The sequence below is a fragment of the Acromyrmex echinatior genome, chromosome 1 (genome assembly GCF_024713525.1).
Source record: "Acromyrmex echinatior isolate Ae372 chromosome 1, ASM2471352v2, whole genome shotgun sequence".
Taxonomy (NCBI): domain Eukaryota; kingdom Metazoa; phylum Arthropoda; class Insecta; order Hymenoptera; family Formicidae; genus Acromyrmex; species Acromyrmex echinatior.
The window spans coordinates 22,892,726-22,911,107 of NC_141852.1; the positions used below are offsets into that span (position 1 = coordinate 22,892,726).

At 27.5% G+C, this 18,382-nt stretch overlaps 2 protein-coding genes across 5 annotated transcripts; both read left to right on the top strand.

Moving 5' to 3' along the window:
* The first annotated feature begins 927 nt into the window (after nucleotides 1–927).
* LOC105145963 (UDP-glycosyltransferase UGT5-like) lies at nucleotides 928–11,325 on the top strand. Of its 4 annotated transcripts, none has more exons than XM_087414227.1 (7): nucleotides 928–1,018; nucleotides 6,338–6,477; nucleotides 6,681–6,923; nucleotides 7,046–7,462; nucleotides 7,988–8,210; nucleotides 9,416–9,635; nucleotides 10,677–11,325. In XM_087414227.1, exons 1-7 carry the CDS (start codon nucleotides 1,012–1,014, stop codon nucleotides 10,972–10,974), a joined length of 1,548 nt encoding a protein of 515 aa, XP_087270353.1. In that variant the 5' UTR covers nucleotides 928–1,011; the 3' UTR covers nucleotides 10,975–11,325. The 4 variants fall into 4 exon arrangements, with proteins under 4 accessions (XP_087270353.1, XP_087270351.1, XP_087270362.1 ...); XM_087414225.1 differs by lacking the exon at nucleotides 928–1,018 and adding an exon at nucleotides 1,025–1,167 and having other exon boundaries at nucleotides 6,148–6,477; XM_087414236.1 differs by lacking the exon at nucleotides 928–1,018 and adding an exon at nucleotides 1,049–1,167.
* Nucleotides 11,326–12,607: 1,282 nt separating this feature from the next.
* On the top strand, nucleotides 12,608–17,991 carry LOC105152194 (trimeric intracellular cation channel type 1B.1). The gene is made up of 7 exons (XM_011066323.2): nucleotides 12,608–12,964; nucleotides 16,241–16,397; nucleotides 16,577–16,672; nucleotides 16,820–16,908; nucleotides 17,051–17,138; nucleotides 17,618–17,738; nucleotides 17,830–17,991. Exons 1-7 carry the CDS (start codon nucleotides 12,844–12,846, stop codon nucleotides 17,983–17,985), a joined length of 828 nt encoding a protein of 275 aa, XP_011064625.1. The 5' UTR covers nucleotides 12,608–12,843; the 3' UTR covers nucleotides 17,986–17,991.
* Nucleotides 17,992–18,382: the final 391 nt, after the last annotated feature.

The window sequence follows — 18,382 nt, forward strand, 5'->3', positions numbered from 1 at the left end:
GATATTTTATTTAACAACGTTTATATTTATTAATAATAATTTTGTACAAGTTTTCCTATGATAATCGACATATCACTCGAATTCACTTAAACAATTTTTTATAATTTGTACATACACCTCGGAACTTCTTCATATTAAAAACATTCAAAACTTAACATATTCTTTTTTATTCAATATTGATAATAAGGCTCAAAATTGGTAATAAGGCTTCTTTTTTATTATTAATTGAGGTTGAATCAAAATTTTTATATTCTAAATTCTTACAGATTTAGTGATATCAATGCCAAATAAAATATACATATATTTAACATATATACATATATGTATATGCATATATCAGAGTTTATATATATATATATAATATATATATATATTATATATATATATATATATATGCTTAAATATATGAATAAAAATATATTATACATATATATTGTACATCAAAGACATAGAGAATGGACTGCGCGATCGGTATCATATCGGTCAAAATGATCGATAAAAGTAAAAAAGAGGAATCATGGAAGACTGCCGATCTGTATCTCTTTCCATTCAACGGTAATGGGAGAGAGAATGAAAGGGAGATTGGTTATCTTTCACGATCCCTTTCTCTCATGATTGTCAACACATTTGAAAAAGTTATATAACTAATTTCTCAATTCTGTATACTTTTGTATATTTCTAGATATGACTAAATATTAATGCTTTATATGAAAGATACATAAATACCAATAAATCTCAACACTAGACACTACTCAATTACAAAATGTCAAACTTTACACTGCAGTAATTGCTTAACATTCTGCTCTTTGCCTTTGTTATTAAGTAAATTGATCTATTTCCTGACGTCAGGGACGCGATGCTTATCGAATGTGCTACGCATGCCCGGTCAGAAATAAAATCGACATTGAATCGAAATTTAAGTGATTAACTTAATTGGTTCGCGTGAAAAGTCATACACTCTTCAGTAAGAGGGGAAGATGAGATGACATTCGATTGTCCCTACTGCAACGCATGCCAGGTCAGAAATGATAATTTCATTATGATAATCCCTGACACTAAGAAATAAATCAGTTTATGTAATAGATAATAAAGGCAAAGAGCAGAATAATTTGCAATTGCTGCTGTGTAAAGTGTCATTTTGTTGAGAAGTGTCTAGTGTCGAAGTTGGTTGGTATTTATTAGTTGGTGTCTCTTTCATATAAAGCATTAATATTTTAGTCATATCTAGAAATATACAGAAATATACAGAAATTAGTTATACAACTTTTTCAAATGTGGTCGACAATAATGAGAGAAATGGATCGTGGAAGACGACCAATCTTCCATTCTCTCATTTTCTCTCCCATTACACCGTTGAAAGAGATACATATTGAAAGTCTTCCATGATTCCTCTCTCTTACTTTCAATCATTTTGACATACGGATCGCGCAGTCTATTCTCTATGTCTTTGATATACAATATGTATAATATATTTTATTTGTATACACAGAAAAAATTGAATTCCTGATTCACGTATATTTTTATTCTTGAATGCTATTTACTATAAGTATAAAATGTTCTCTTTAATTATAAATGTTCACTGGCATCAATAATAAATAGATTTATGCAAAATCTACTTTATTTTATTCTTAAAATTGTATTCTTGTTTCTAAAATCATTATATGGTTCTAACAAACTCAATCGCATTATTTACAAACTATTTATTCTTGGATTAAGGATTATAAATTTGAAAAATTCGCCGGCAGGCGACAAGTGTGTATAAGGGGCCCTCAGTAATATCAAAATGTCGGAAGTGCATGGGTGTAGTGAATGACGATTGATGGTGGTTTTGTGATTGAACTGTTGCATTCGTGGAACATACCTCTAAATGTGGTTCAATATTTAAGAGTGGATGAAATATTCGTCCTAATGTTTCTGTCACTTATACTGCAAATGAGGATGCAGGAACAGCCGGCCGACTTTGTCACTGCGACGTGACGAAGAAGCGCCTATACACGCGGGTGGATTCGCGGATCTGTCAGTTAAATGGGTGAGATAAGCAATGAATCCATCACGGTGGATCCGCCTGTACGTAGCCAGCGTTTTCTCCCATTATGACAAGGTTGATCGTCTGTTTGCAATATGGAGATTGGTAGAACGGTCTCAACATTTCACTTACATTTGAGCTACATTAATAGAGATATAATCCAAGTTTGATTCATTTTTTTGGGAGGTTGTATCCCGTGAACATTAAGAGGCATGCTCTATAAATGTGGCACTTCATTTACAAAGCTATCGTCACTTACTTGCAGCACTTGGTTTCTGTCATCTTGATGTTACTAAAAAGCATACTGAGGATTTGAAATAAATTAACAAAAGGTATCATTGAAGAAAAATTAATGTTAATGTAAGCATATTAATGTTGACCGAGTGCAACTTTATTCTTTTATTGAAATAAAATTGTTTTGAATTTATGAGAATAAAATTTATTTTATTTTACGAATAATTTATTGTTAATCGAAAATTATTTATTCTTGGCGCTATTCTAAGCATAATATATTCTTGATTAAAATATTTATGCATTTCTTAAGGAATTCATTTTTTTGTGCATGTAACATACACACACACACACACACACACACACACACACACACACACACACATACATAAGTATGTTATATTCAAAGCTAGAATTTAAAATTAAATAATTATTTTATCAGATTTTGTGTTATTCGTCAAAATCGCTGTAAAATCGTTTTTAAATTATATATGCTATAACAATAATCTTTTTTGTTTAATTCCCGAGATGTCTTGATATTTTATTACTTCACTTTTTGTCAGGGATGGAAAATAATAAGTAATGACGTTACTTTTATCGTTACTTTATAATAACGGCAATAACTTGGTGATAAAAAATTATAACACCATTATCAAATTATTATTATAAAAAAATAACAGTAAAAGTAATGGTTTCTATGCTTTTCATTAACAAGCATGAGATTTACTTTTGATAATAATTTGTCTCATATTCTCGATTTGGGTTTTTTCAAGATATACGTACATCGATACATTAATCAACTCCGTTTAAGTTATCCTTTAATGTGATATATTTATTAATAATTGGTTATATTACATATAATTTGTACATTTTGAAACTTTTTGATATTAACAAAGAAACTAAAAATTAAAAAATTAAAAAAAATTTTCATTGGATCTTAACTTCTTCTTTACTGCAAATACAATGACCATAGATATCTATGATATAGATATCATAGATATCATAGATATCTATGGATATCTATGATAATTACACATAATTTAGTTTTATTGTACATCATATATACATTATTAATACAATTTTGTTTGCATGTACGTTAATCCTTCGGTGCTGCACTATAATAATGACATCCTTTGGTATTTACTCAATCCAATTCGGTTGCTTGTAACTTTCATGACAATAAATATGATATAAAGAATACTTTTTTTAATCGAAACCCTGAATATTAAGAAACATTACATACTAACTAAGCACATGTATCTTTGGAAGCATTGGAAATGAAAAATCAGATATGCCATTATATACTACTCAACAAAAAAAATAGAGAATATTTTTAAAATATTCAAAATGTTACAATTTTTGGATCACCAAAAGTTGATGAAAAATCATCACTGATAAAAAAAATAAAAAATATTTTAGAGCTTGAAACTCTTGAGTCTGATCTACAATTGCGTAGATTGTAAGTAACGTAGTTGTAAGTGGTCGTAATTGTAACAATTTACCAATCACAGTCGGATATTCTCCTCGTATTCAAGTGTGATTGATTAATTCTTACAACTACAACTACGTTTATTATGTAGATCAGGATTTATATTTCTGCATTTAACAGTCTGCAGCTCAATACAAAATTTTTTCTCAAAAAGATTTAATACTTTTACAAAAATACAGTTTTATCTTCAAAAATTATTCGCTCTTTAAACATTTTTTTAGAAAAAAATTTTTCTTAACCGAATTACGCAACTTTGAAGCTAAACCTGCATTTCTTATAACCAACGTTGAAATTTGACAACAAATCATTGCAAAAATTTTTTGTATCTCCTCAATTCTGTAGAATTAAATTTATAAACAATCAAAAGCATATTTAAATATAAATTTCGAACATCCAAATGCTTTTTGCCGATATTTAAAATTTTATTATAAGAAATGCATGTTTAAAGTATAGTAATTGATCGGTCAAGAAAAATCGTAAAAAAATTTTTTAAAAATATTTTGCAAATAAAACTTTGTATTTTTTTGTAAAAGCATTAAATTTTTTAGAAAAATTTTCTATCGAATTGCAAACTATTAAATGTACGTAATTTTAAAGAACCTGACAATATGGTACTTAAAGATACTGAGCGATAAAAATAAAGATTTTTTAGAAAAACAGCCAAAAGCATGTTAAAATGTTTCAAGTTTCAAGTTCGAAAATGCTTTTTCACTTTTTAAGAAATAAAGGCTAAATGGCCAAACTTGAATCTTAGATACTGAAATAATTCTATGTGAATTTATATACCACAATCCTTCAAACTGCCCACCGAATTTATTTTCAGACTTGAAACGCAATCCTAACAAATCTAGAGCAGTAATTTCAAATTAAATTGACAAGCAATTTAATAATAATTATGCTCGTAAGTACATCTCTATAATCTTTAAATCTATATTTTTATTGCAAAAAATATTACCTTGAGTGAAAATCGTACCTGAATGGTTATTGAATCATGCATTGCGTACGTGACATCCTTTATTTCTTGTTTTATATTCATATCGTGGTTTAAAGTGATACTTTAATATTGTTTTTATATTTTTGTCTGTGATGATTTTTCATTAAGTTTCCATGATTTGAAAATTATGCTAAGTTTTGAGCGTTTTGAATATGTTCTTTAATTTTTTTAATATGTGTGTTACTAATAGAGTAACATCGCGCGAAGAATTAATAATTATCATATATATTACTACTCAACATTGCATAGAATAATTGTTTACATGCAATTAAATGTAAATTAAATTAAATGTATCAATTTAATCAATGTCAATAATAATTTATAATAGTAAGGAATTAATAAATACTACGAGCCATGTACATACTTATATATATATATATTATTATATATATTATTAATATATTTTAATTTACTTATGTAACTTTTTTTTTTATTTTTTATATAATGTATTATCATATACCTAAATTATCCAGCAAATGGTATTACAATATTGTTAATTCATTATCACAGTATATACAGTACCACATCTCTGTTAGCACTTTTGATGTTAGTGTTCGCCAAAATGCAGTGCGCATGCGTAAAATAAAGAAGTTACCTAGCGTTCCCACGGTTACCATCTAAACTTCTTTCCTTTTTTATCTTTTTTTCACTCTATCAAAATTCCTCGCAAAACTCACTAGATTTATTCGCATCACAATACAATGAATTCATTGAAGTGAATAAGTGCAATTGTAGGAACATATTGAAACATATTAAAACATGCGACGCGAATAAACCTAATATTGAAATGAAATAATTTAAACTTGAAAATTAATAAAAATAAATTGAAAATATATATTTAAAAAAAAATTATAGAAACATTAGGAAAAATGTTAAATTAACTTATAAAGGTATATTTGTATAAAGAAACATGTAATTATATATCTATAAAAATATTATATTATTATGAGAAAGCTGCTATAAGAGAAATTTATATACACATCCAAAAAATAAATTTAAAATACAATAAATAAAACGAAATCGTTCTTGTTCGATTTTCTATGTTACTTTTGTTCACTTTTTCACTTTATCACTTTTCACAAAAATTAGACCAATCTCTCGAAATTTCTCACACAACATTTCCCCAAATTGACAATACACGTAATGCTTCCTTTTAAATTTCTACTCTGAACTATGTATGCTTGAAAGACGAATGTTTAACTGGAATATTAAAACGCTCATTTAAATAGAGAGAGAGAGAGAGAGAGAGAGAGAGAGAGAGAGCGTAATAAAAAATGAAGGAAAAGAGATGGGGAAATTTACTTATTTCATACATACTCCATTTTGGCTTACATAAAATCAGAAGAGTTGCGCTATTGTGCCATTATGTAATGAGACAATTAATATGATACAATCTATTGATCGTAGAATGAAGACAGAGGAAATAAACCAAAATATACTGAGGCATTTAATCTTGAAATTTGATTTAAAGACTACATAGAAGATTTTCAAGTTTGTCACAACATGTCGAGTTGTTTCATTTTGTTGTTCCACCTTGTGTGTTGTATTTTAATCGGCCTCGTGACGACATCGAAACCATTGTCAATTTTATTAATAGAGCCTCTTCCATCGCGCAGCCATCATATCTGGACGATGAATTTAATTAAAGGATTGCTTCTCAAAGGCCATCATATACACGTAGTAAGCACATATGAGACTGAAATCAAAAATAAACTTGCGCAGAACTTGACGTACGATGTAAGTAAATGTTGAAATGTTTTAATTATAAATTGATTATTTTAAATTTGTGAAACAAATGCAAAAGAATGTAATCTTTCGGTTTTAAAATATTATTTTATACTGTACGTATCTCAAATCATTATATTAGCTGAGCTCCCAATATATTTTCATATTTCTATATATTTTTTTCATCAACAGTAAAGAATACTTATTATTTTTAGGTATTCGATGGTTTGATGAAAGCAATGGAAGAATCTGAAGAGAATTATAATCTGGTTGAATGGAATACGTATAACCCACTTTATATGATACATTTTGTATATAACATATGGGGAATTCATGTATGTGACACAGTGATAAAAACTGAAGCAGCGAAAAAACTTTTGGAAATGATCAAGATCGTCGAGTTCGATATTATATTGCAGGATATTACACTAAATGAATGCTTATACGGATTGTGGGAGGTAAAGATAAAACAATTTCTTAAATGTTAGTACTGACTTAACTCATCACTTAACTCAACACATTTTTCCTATTTATTAACAATAACTATTTCCATTGTCACTCTATGGATATTGTTTTCCAGATTGCAAAAGGTAAACCACCCATAGTAGGATATACTCCGTATAGCTCTGCACCTTGGCTCAAAGATCTTATCGGAGGTCCAAGTTATCCAACTGTTCGGTCTTATCCATATTTACCAATTGCGAAACCCATTGGTTTGTGGCAGAAAATATGGAATACTGTATGTTTTACAGTTGATGATTTCATACGACATTACTATTACTTGCCTACTGTGCAACGGCTTGCTGAGAAATACGTAGGCCACACAATTAGACCATTACATGAAATAGAAAAAAGCAGTATTAATATTTTATTACTCAATAGTCATCCTGCATTCGACTATGGGATTCCATTGCCTCCGAACACTTTAGAAATTGCAGGACTGAATGCTCAAGCCATAAAACCGATTGATGGCGAAATAGTCGTAACATATTCCGAGGTAAGAGAGATTTATATCAAACAAAAAATGGTTAATCTATTAGTGATCGAATGTAATTGGTTGGATTCATAGATAAGAAGCAATGATATTTAATCGCTCGTCAATTATGTTAACTGAAAGCTAATTACATGTAAACGTTTTATATGCATCCATTTTTCTTCTTACTTCAAAACTAATAAAAATTGCAAAAAATATATATTAGCAAAAAATTATACATAATAAAGAAATGTAATGAGATAATCTCATGAAATTATTATTTATATTTCCTTTCGAATTTTTAAAACGATTCTCAGTAAATATACAAAGTTACATATAATATACTTGTTAGTTGTAATTTCTCACTCAATACTATAATAAATGTAACATATCATATAGTTATTATCGAAATATTAGTTAACTATTAGGTGTTGGAATTAATTCGTAGCGTTTTTTAATGAAAGAATGTTATTTATTTCACATGAGCATTAAAAAATACATTAATGGAAGTACTTCCCATCACTTGTAAAACCTAATATTATTTCATAGGATATGCGCTCATTCCTTGATGGAGCAAAGAATGGAGTCATCATAATATCGTTAGGAACAAACGTGAAATGGAAATTTATCGGATTAGACAAAGTTAAAGTTGTTTTATTGGCTCTGTCGAAATTAAAACAACGAGTATTATGGAAGCTAGATATTGAAGTGCCATTTGAAATACCGAACAATCTGATGATTGTAAAATGGATACCACAAAATGAAGTTTTATGTACGTTTTTTAAATCTTAGAAAAATATAAAAAAAAAACATCATAACCGATATATATTTTCTCCATGATATTTTTTTCATATTTTCTTTTAATAACATGTGAATTCTTTTTAATTAAATTTATAATTTAATCTATCTTTATTCACAATTAAAATGTCTATGAAAGTAAATATTTTTTTTTGTGATATTATTTAAAATAAAATATATTGACTAGAATATAATTTATAATTGAGGAAATCATTAATTTTTATATACTATCGATGCGAATTATTTCAATCATCATTTTAGTGTTTCAAAGTTTCGCAGTAACTTAAAAAATATTTTCGTTTTATATAAAGGTCTCTTGTATAATTAGTTATAGTAAAATTTTATTTTAATAATAAATATAGTAATACAGTAACCGAGTAAGTGAGAATAGATTAAAATGGATTGAAATTTTAATCTGTTTGTATCTTTTCGAATGCTGTACTTCAGTAGCATGTAGTTCATTTTTCCATTAATTTGGATATGATTGGATTGAAAAAACTGTATTTCCTATTGCATTTCGAATTGAAAAATATTTTCACAAGACATAGAAAAAAAGCTGATGTTATTAGGTGTTGGAATTAATTCGTAGCGTTTTTTAATGAAAGAATGTTATTTATTTCACATGAGCATTAAAAAATACATTAATGAAAGTACTTCCCATCACTTGTAAAACGCTACGAATTAATTCCAACACCTAATATTTTTAGATTAAAAGACATAAAAATGCGCTTTACTTATTTGCAATGCCTATAAATGAATAAAAATGCATTGCTATCAAAAAGGATTTATTTTATTGATCTCGAAAGCGTAATCCTAAAAATTTGAAACATTCAATGTCATTTCATTCTTGTTTACTGGGGAGTTTTTGTTGCATTAGATTTACATATCTTATTATTACTACAATAATGTTCGAACGATTTTGTTTTTTTTTTATAGTTTCTTGTTGACATCTGTAGATAATTTTAGTTTTTAAATACTATTATACAATTATATTTTATAATCTTTTTATAATAACACGTTACCATTTTTAAATAAAACCTAGTTTTTCTAAAAATGATTTTTAAATGACAAAATTAGATTAAAAAATGCATTGAATTAATATAACTAATAAAATGTTTATATGAATGATATTCATTATATACAATTTAGATTTTTATTATAATAAATTTCTATGCGCAGCTCATAAGAATGTCAGAGCAATTTGGACTCATGGTGGACTTCTCAGTGCTCACGAAGCCATTTGGAAAGGTGTACCAATGATTGTAATGCCTCTCTGTGTAGACCAAAAGTTAAATGCACAAAGATTAATAGCTAAGGGTGTGGGAATATACTTAGATGTTAAAACATTGTCCACGCAGACTATATTACATGCAGTTGAAGAAATACTTTACAATGAAAGGTATCAAATTTCGATTACGTTTTAATATCGTAATTATTATAAACAGTAAATTACATAATCAAATAATATATAATATTCGAAGTATTGTTTAAATTAATATAAGATAGTACTATAATTGGTTTGATTGATTTAAACACTCTTGTAAAAACTGATTATAAAATTTGGTATTCTATTTATATATCTTATCATACTCATGTTTATTTTTAATTAATCTATTAATACACATTATGGGAACAACATACTTAAATATGGCATCAATCTAATTCAATTGCTTATAAGTTTTATAAAAACGAATATATCGTAAATAATTGTTCCATCAAAATGTCAGATATACCTATAACAAGAAACATAACAATTTCAAGCAAATGTATGTATCATTAATTTTGTTTTTTAATGGGACCGATTTATTTATGCAACAATAGTTTATTGTGTACTAATAATTTGAAGTCTACCAATCATCTGCTACATTTTTGCATTGTACTGCTTCTTCTCTTCGTAAACTTCTTCTGACGAAGTTTAGATCAAGTGTCATTCCAACGTAGAATTAATGCGTCATGATTTGCTTTCATTAATGCGTTGCGATTTACTTTCATTAAAGTTGATGTCCCAAGTAGCAACATAGTAGTGACATTTTAGTAACGTTATGTTGGATGTATTCAGTAGAGAGAAATTAATTAGCGTTCAGTGATTCTTTAATATGATTGATTCTTGTTTTTACTTTTTCGCTGGATCAGAGTGTAATGTAGGATATTAAAGAATTAATAAGTGCTCTCTGACTAGTTTTTTTGCTCAACACATTCATTGATTTTAAAGATGTCGCTAAGATATCATTTGACATCACCTTGCTATACTTAAAGTACTTTTATTAGTAAAAAAAATTAATTACAAATAAAAATTAATTAGAAGTTATAAGCAGTGAAAAAATTGGATATGCATTGAAAATGTTGGATAAAAGTTAGATATGCTTATACGGAATTTAAGAGTTAAGATATTCAAATGTAAGATTATTTTACGTTAATAGTAAAACATGTTTGGTTGCAGATATACAAGAAACATGAAACAATTATCTAGTGAATTCCGAGATCGACCAATACCACCGTTAGATTTAGCTATTTGGGGCATTGAATATGCAGTCCGACATCCAAATGGGACTTTAGTAACTCCTCTTAGGTATCAAAGCTGGATGGAACAAAATCTAATCGGCATTTATGCATTTTTATTCGTTAATTTTATTATAATATTGTTAATTATATTCTTAACAATAAAAGTATTTATTAAGTTTTATTATCGGATATATATCACATTTAACAATAAATTACACAAAATGAAACAAGCTTGAAAGAAAATAAGAAAGAAAGAGAGTTACTGGTAAATATCAACAGACTATATGTATCTATATTTTAGTTACTTCAATTAATATTAATCCTACTGTAATATTATTGCATTAATATTAATTAATATTAATGTTGTTCCAAATAAGTAAAGTTAATATACAAATATAAAAAATGTAATATTAATCGTATAAATGTTGTTGTTGATACCGTTGTATCGTACTTGTTACATATGTTACTAATTGTGAAAATAAATGAATGTAATAGTAAATATTAGTTGTTAACATATCAAAATATCTTAGAAATTTTTATGCAAAAACTGTGTAGCTAATAAAATTACATTAAACTTAATAACGAAGCTTTCCATTAATTTATCGGATTACATTTTAAAATTGCGTATCACGTGATATTTCCATTTTGATAATAACTACATTCTCCTTATCTACATATACCATGAGTATTTGCTTGCTATTATCTGAGAAATATGATTGGTATAAAGAACCATTTTTTTCAGCACGATATTTAAACTTATTTTTTTGTGTCATTATGCCATAAATTAGGTTTTAATCATTGAATTAATTGATAAGGTTTTCTTATTGTCGTATCCTATTTCCCATGAAGAAAAACTTTCGTTTAATCACATTAACATATAATATTATTTATTAATAGCTACTTCTTAGATTTAATTTTTAAAAGCATTAAACAAAGATTACACATTAAGTTTAAACAACTTTTAAAAAGAGATACACGCGCAGGGAAAATACTCCTAACATTTAGATAATTCTGTACTATTGCCTATGTACCTTAAACATCGGAAAATTTCGAAAGATTTTGTAAATATAGTCGAGCAATTAATCTATATAGAATTTAATAAATTAAGTTCTTTTATAAAAAAAATATAAAAGGATAATTATCTTCACTAATACATTTTAATGTCGTTTACCCATAATTGATAATGCATCGTGTATATATATAATCAATTAGTCTTATTTAATCAATTAGTTTTATCCTATAAGCACAAAATAATACATTAACATGATTTTACATTCTAAAATCGATTTGCGCATAATTCTATGTATAATTGATTTTAATGTAAAAAGTTAGATATATATGTATATGTATATATGTATATATATATATATATATATATATATATATAATGTGTAATAAATTATCTAAAAGTCACTATTTGTTTATTTGATTGTTTATAACAATTGAAATTATTTTTCATCGATTTTTTTAGTTAGTTCTCCAGACCCTCAGTCCATTTTGATGGTCATAAAATTTGCTCAGGGCTAGCCGTCTTTTGTCGATGCTCATGATCGATGCTTCAAATATCATTTAGTTGTTCACCAAATGTTAAACAAAAATATAATAATACTCAGAGAGACTCGGAATAATTTCCGAATATCATTTTGAAGACGTCCCAAATTTCTAGAAAGCATCATTGAAATAGTTATGCCGATAATATAGAAATCTTTATTACTATCATTGAAATATTGTATTAAGGTAATACAGAAATCTTTAGACAACACTCGCAATGCTTTATTGCCATCTATATACTATTTAAGAAACAACATAGCGCGCACTTAATCGATAAGGCAAGAAATCGTGATTTCTTTTTTTATAATTCCTATGTAGCGCGAGGTTAGGGTAGGTTGGAATAGCCTAGCAGACGACGATAGCAGACAACGCGTAGCTGGCGTTGCTCGCGGGCGCTCGATCGCGAGCGTTTGAATCGAGGAAGTTGTTGAGGAGTATACAAGTCGTAGTGCTCGCGTGAAGTGTGCTGAGGTGTGTGAACGTCGTGTGGTACGTCGTATATACGATCAGGCTAAAAACAACAAGCAGCGAGCGAGCAACATACTTCCACGATCATGGATCCCGAAGCGTTCCTGGACATGGCCAATCAGGTTATCAAGCTGAAAATGTTCCCGTATTTCGACATAGCACACTGCGTGCTGGTCGCAGCGCACGTCAGGGATGATCTAGGAACCGGTGAGTTGCGCCGGTCCGCGCTCCGGCCGCGTTTCTAAATTTGTAGCGCTCTCTTGCCAGTGCGTCCCCCGGCGTCCCCGGTCGTGGGGATTCTCGATGAGACAGCTTCTCCGTGACCTCGGAGGGCAACTACGTCCCACGCTTATTCACAAAGTTTTATATTTACAGACGTTTCTTTCTCTCTCTCTCTCTCTCTCTCTTTCTCTCTCTCTCCTCTCTTTTTCTTTCTTTCCTTCCTCTTCCCTTTTGCTCACACAAAACATCTTTAACTTTAATCTCAGTTCAGCTTATACTCTTCATCTTTTTCTAATCTAAAAAAAGCAAGAGTTAATTAAATCATTAAAGTTAAGAACGTTTTGGCTATCAGCTAAAAATATCAATCAAAAAATTAGCTAAAGAAATCAATATTAGCTTTTTTATTATAAATTTGTATTATAAATATATTTTGAAATCAATTACAAAAACAAAACAATAAATAATGGCATTATACAATAAAATGATCACATTTTGTTGCAGTTTTAAGTAAATAACTTTTAAACGTGTAAGTAGATCCAAATAAATTTTTGCACAAATATTTATTAAAGTTTTATAGAATTTTATAGATTATATATATAAAATTTGATTTAATTCGTGCAATGCTATGATCTTATCATATTTGCAAATAACTACTACAAAACGCGATTTTACATAAACATTAAAACTAACAAAAGAATTAAATAACTTTTAAACTAATATATATATATAATAAACTTGTGGTCAAATTTTATGTAGACGTAATAATAGAACGTTCTATGAAATTTTTATATTTTTAATAATGTTTTGACATGTACACATGCATTCTTAAATTATCATTGATATATCATAACATCACAATTAAAAAACAGAGAAGAGATAAATTAAACCAAAATTAAAGTTAATCTAGTATATCAAATTATCCAACGCTAGGTACAATATTCCTGCGTCGCCAGAAAAAAATATATAAAACTGTTCGTTTCATGTCAAGATAAAATTAACACGATTACATGCTACAACTGCATTTCACTAAAGACTTGTTGAAATATTCTGGGCAAATAATAAACTAACAATCAACGATCGAGGATAAATAATGTAGATAAGTAACGTAGGCTGATAAATATATACTGTATTCCCCAGAGTTTCATGAAACGGCAAACAACGATTGTTCGTGTTATTGCGTAATATTGTTAATATCACAATCGAGGAAAGATATTTACTATGCGCGTACTACTCCGCGTTTCTCGAAATTATAGAAGAGCTGTTCTGATACATAAAAATTGTCTGTTTTCAAGTATTCCATAAGTAATTTAAATTTAAATTACGCATGCTAATGACAACATGAAAATTCTCTCGTTTATGTAACGTTACCTCGCGAATTGTAATTTACGTTTGATTGATTGCATGCCATAATTACTGTTGCATAATTGAAGAGCTATTTGAATCTACATAGTGGTAACTAGAAAGTTACTAAAGTAGCTGTTATTTTGTAATAAGGAGACAAAATGAAATTAATTAAACTTTATATAAGATAGAATAAAATTAAACAATACACTATTATTTTTGTTAGCATATAATACAAAAGAATGTAGATTTATAAATTTGAAAGTTAGTATTATTTAAAAAATAACTGGTTGCATGACTTATGATGTTTGAAAGACCTCTCCACGAATGACTATTCGTATGAGAGCAATTTGGCTGAAATCCTTTGACAGTTTTCGAAAATATAATACTTCGATTGTTCGAATTTAAACTCAATTATTTTGTTATTTCGAAAATATATCGCATTATAAATCCGAAAATATCCGGGCTATGCAACCAAATTGTTGAATCTTTTATAAAATTTACATAAGTTTACATATATATATTTTTTATAATAATACTATTTAATAAAAAGACTGATTTCTTGTATAAAATAATGTTTGCTTTATCTTATGCCATAATCTAAATATTATGAGCTATGCAACCAATTAAATATTCAACTTTTTTATATTTTCTCAAAATTTCTGTATTTATATATTCACTGTATTGTATTTGTACTATATATTAATAAAAATGACTTTCTTTCGGAAAATTTTATTTTATGTATGGTCTAATTTATTTAATTCTTTCTGTGTGTGTGTGTGTGTGTGTGTGTGTGTGTGTGTGTGTGTATTACAAAATAATAGCTCTCACATTCTATTCATTTTTATTTACAAAATGATGGCTATTTGGTTTTCACAATTTTCCGATTGACAGCCTGTATATATTTGAGAAAAGATATGATAAATAATAACGAAATATAATATGCAAAAAGTAAATGGAAGAAGTAATTATTATGCGTTATTAAGAGACATACTAAGATTAAAATTAAGAACAAGAATTAAGAGCTGATTTTACTATTCTCTGGCACAATTATCATATTCTATCTCAAGGCAATGACACAGACAACCCAGCCGGTCTATTTCAGCACTGTGCTCGCACGTATACAGAGCCAGAAGTATTCAAAATAAGGGCTCTTTTGGAAGCAGCTTCTCTAAAATATACTCTTTGCCAGTTTACATTAATAGAAAATTATCTGTTTATTATATTAAATCTTACTCTTATATTATAAACTGCTATTCTTAAACTTATAAAGGATTAAATTATTTTATAAAGAAATTTTCTGGCTTTTTCATTCAAATAAAATTGTAGATAACTTAAAATAATAAGAAATAAAGATAGGGGCTAAGTTTTCTCTAATTTTTTAATTTGATTTTAATATTAATATTATTTTGAAAGATCTATTATTTTCAAGAAATAGATTTCAAGTTAACTTTTTAATGTAATGATGAAAAGTATTAAAATCAAACAGAAATTCAATTTTTATTAACAGAAATTTAAATTTGATTTCTTAAAATTTCTACAATGTTTTCAATTATTTTTATTGTTAGTTGCCCGCACATCTCTGAGTTTGCATATGTGAAATGTTATATTTGTAAGGATTCCCTAATTGACTTATCTCAATCAATATATATCTTCAACATTCCACACTGTAATAAAGTCTTATATCTATTATATAAAAAAAAATTATAAGGTAAAAATATTTGCTGAAAAGAATATTTTATAAATGATTCTTTGATCTAAATAGATATAGTTTCAAATATTTACTTCTTTCTTGTAATTTATTATTTAAAATATATACTACTATAAATTATGATAGATGTCAAAGATTTAATTTCACATATAGTGAAATTTAAATTTTCGGTAAATAATGTATAACAATTATGATATATCTATATTTAGGTGCACAAGCATTTTCCCGCAAACATCCTTTATCATGTTGGCTGTCTACAATGTTGTCCGTTTTTGCAAGCAGTATGCTGTGCAATGGATTATTAGGAGAACCAATTCTTGCACCATTGAAAAATACACCACAAGTGGTAGTTGCAACTATTGTGTGGTCAGTAATGTCTGTGCGGCCTGTTATAATGTTTTGCATTTCATAAACTATTATTTTTAAAATATTATGTCAATTTTACAAAACTATTCAAGAAATAAAAAATTGTAATTAGAGAAAAATTAGTGATGTAAGTAAAAAATAATGGCATTATTAAAAGAAAACTTTCCTAAATATTTCAGGTATGTGATATTTTACACACCGTTTGACATTGGATATAAGATTGCCAAATTTTTACCAGTTAAAATAGTATGTGCTGCTATGAAAGAAATTTATAGGCAAGTAAATGTTACTTATCAATTTTCAAGATGTTTTTTTATTTCCACCATATATTTATAAGAACTATGTATTTGCACATATAAAAGAGAATATAAAAATGATTTAAAATAATGCCAATGCATATAAATCTATACTATTTTTTACAGGTGTAAAAAGGTGTACGATGGAGTAACTCACGCAGGGAAACTTTATCCAAATGCATATCTTATTATGATATTGATTGGAACGTTCAAAGGTTCGTCATAAAACATAAAATATATATACTAAATGACATGATATCACATTATTTCCACAACTAAAATATACGAACACGCGCTATAAAATAAGCTAATATATGTTTAACAGTTAACATATATGCAATTATAATATTTATACAGGTAACGGAGCTGAATTTACCAAATTATTTGAGCGTCTTATACGTGGTGTATGGACACCAACTGCGATGGAATTTATGCAACCCAGTTTGTATGTAAAATTTATAATGTTTATATGAACAAATATTTAAATTATGAAGGACCATACAACTTTCACTTTTCGCGACCATTTGGGGATCATTTCATTTCTACATTTTTTAATGTATTTTTCTTAATAGAAACCGAAAGTTATATAATTATAGTAATGACGCTATATTCGGAAAAAAATTGGTACATTAAAATAAAGAATCCCTATTCACTATTGTTACAAAATTGCTATGAAATAAATGACAGTGATATCATTATGAAATCGATCATGTTTTATTTAAAAATTCATTCAGAATTATTGATTCAGTTCGTCATTATTATGATAATTTTCGGTTTCCATGAAAAAAATACATAAGAAAATGTATAGAAATGAAATTCCCTGAATGGTCGCGAAAGAAGTTGTATATAATAATCCTCCTTTATAGTATGTGTAATCAAGTTTTTAACCAACATACATATGACAACAAATAATTTTTTTTACAGTCCTACGAAAGCATCCATGGTTGCATCAATAATCTTTGTGTTAGATAAGAAGACTGATCTTATTTCTGCACCTCATGCTCTTGTGTATTTTGGCATTGTCATCTTCTTCGTCTACTTCAAGGTAAAGTCCATATTCTAATAAAATATCTCCTAAAAATTTATACATTTGACACATATAAAAACAAAATTATATTAACAATATCATTTTTCAGTTATCATCAATTTTGCTTGGCATTCATGATCCATTTGTGCCATTTGAAAATTTATTCTGTGCTTTATTTTTGGGAGGAATTTGGGACTCATTGGCTAGATTGTTTGGTCGTGGTCAAGCTAAAGACGAGAAAGCGGACGCAAAGAAAACAAATTAAATAACAGTAAACACAATATACATTTTCAAATATTATAAAACGCAAATATTTCGAAATAAATCAAATTTTATTTCCTTTTCCAGAAAACATGATTTCATCAGAAGCGAGTATTGATTTCATAAATAATAAAATTATTTAAAGCTAGTCAAATAAGAGTTATATGTGACTGTTGACAAATTCTGAAGCTAAGTACAATAATTTAACATACAGAATGATCCATTTTAATTTACCTTCCAAAAATTTTTTTTTAATTTTAGACATTTTAGAAAAAAAATATTTTAGACTAAAGGAACGGTTTTTAGAAGGATTTTTATTACGTATTTTGATTATGTTGTTTTCTTCTATGAAAATGTCAAAAAGATATGTATATATTTTATATTTTATTCTTGCAGATATT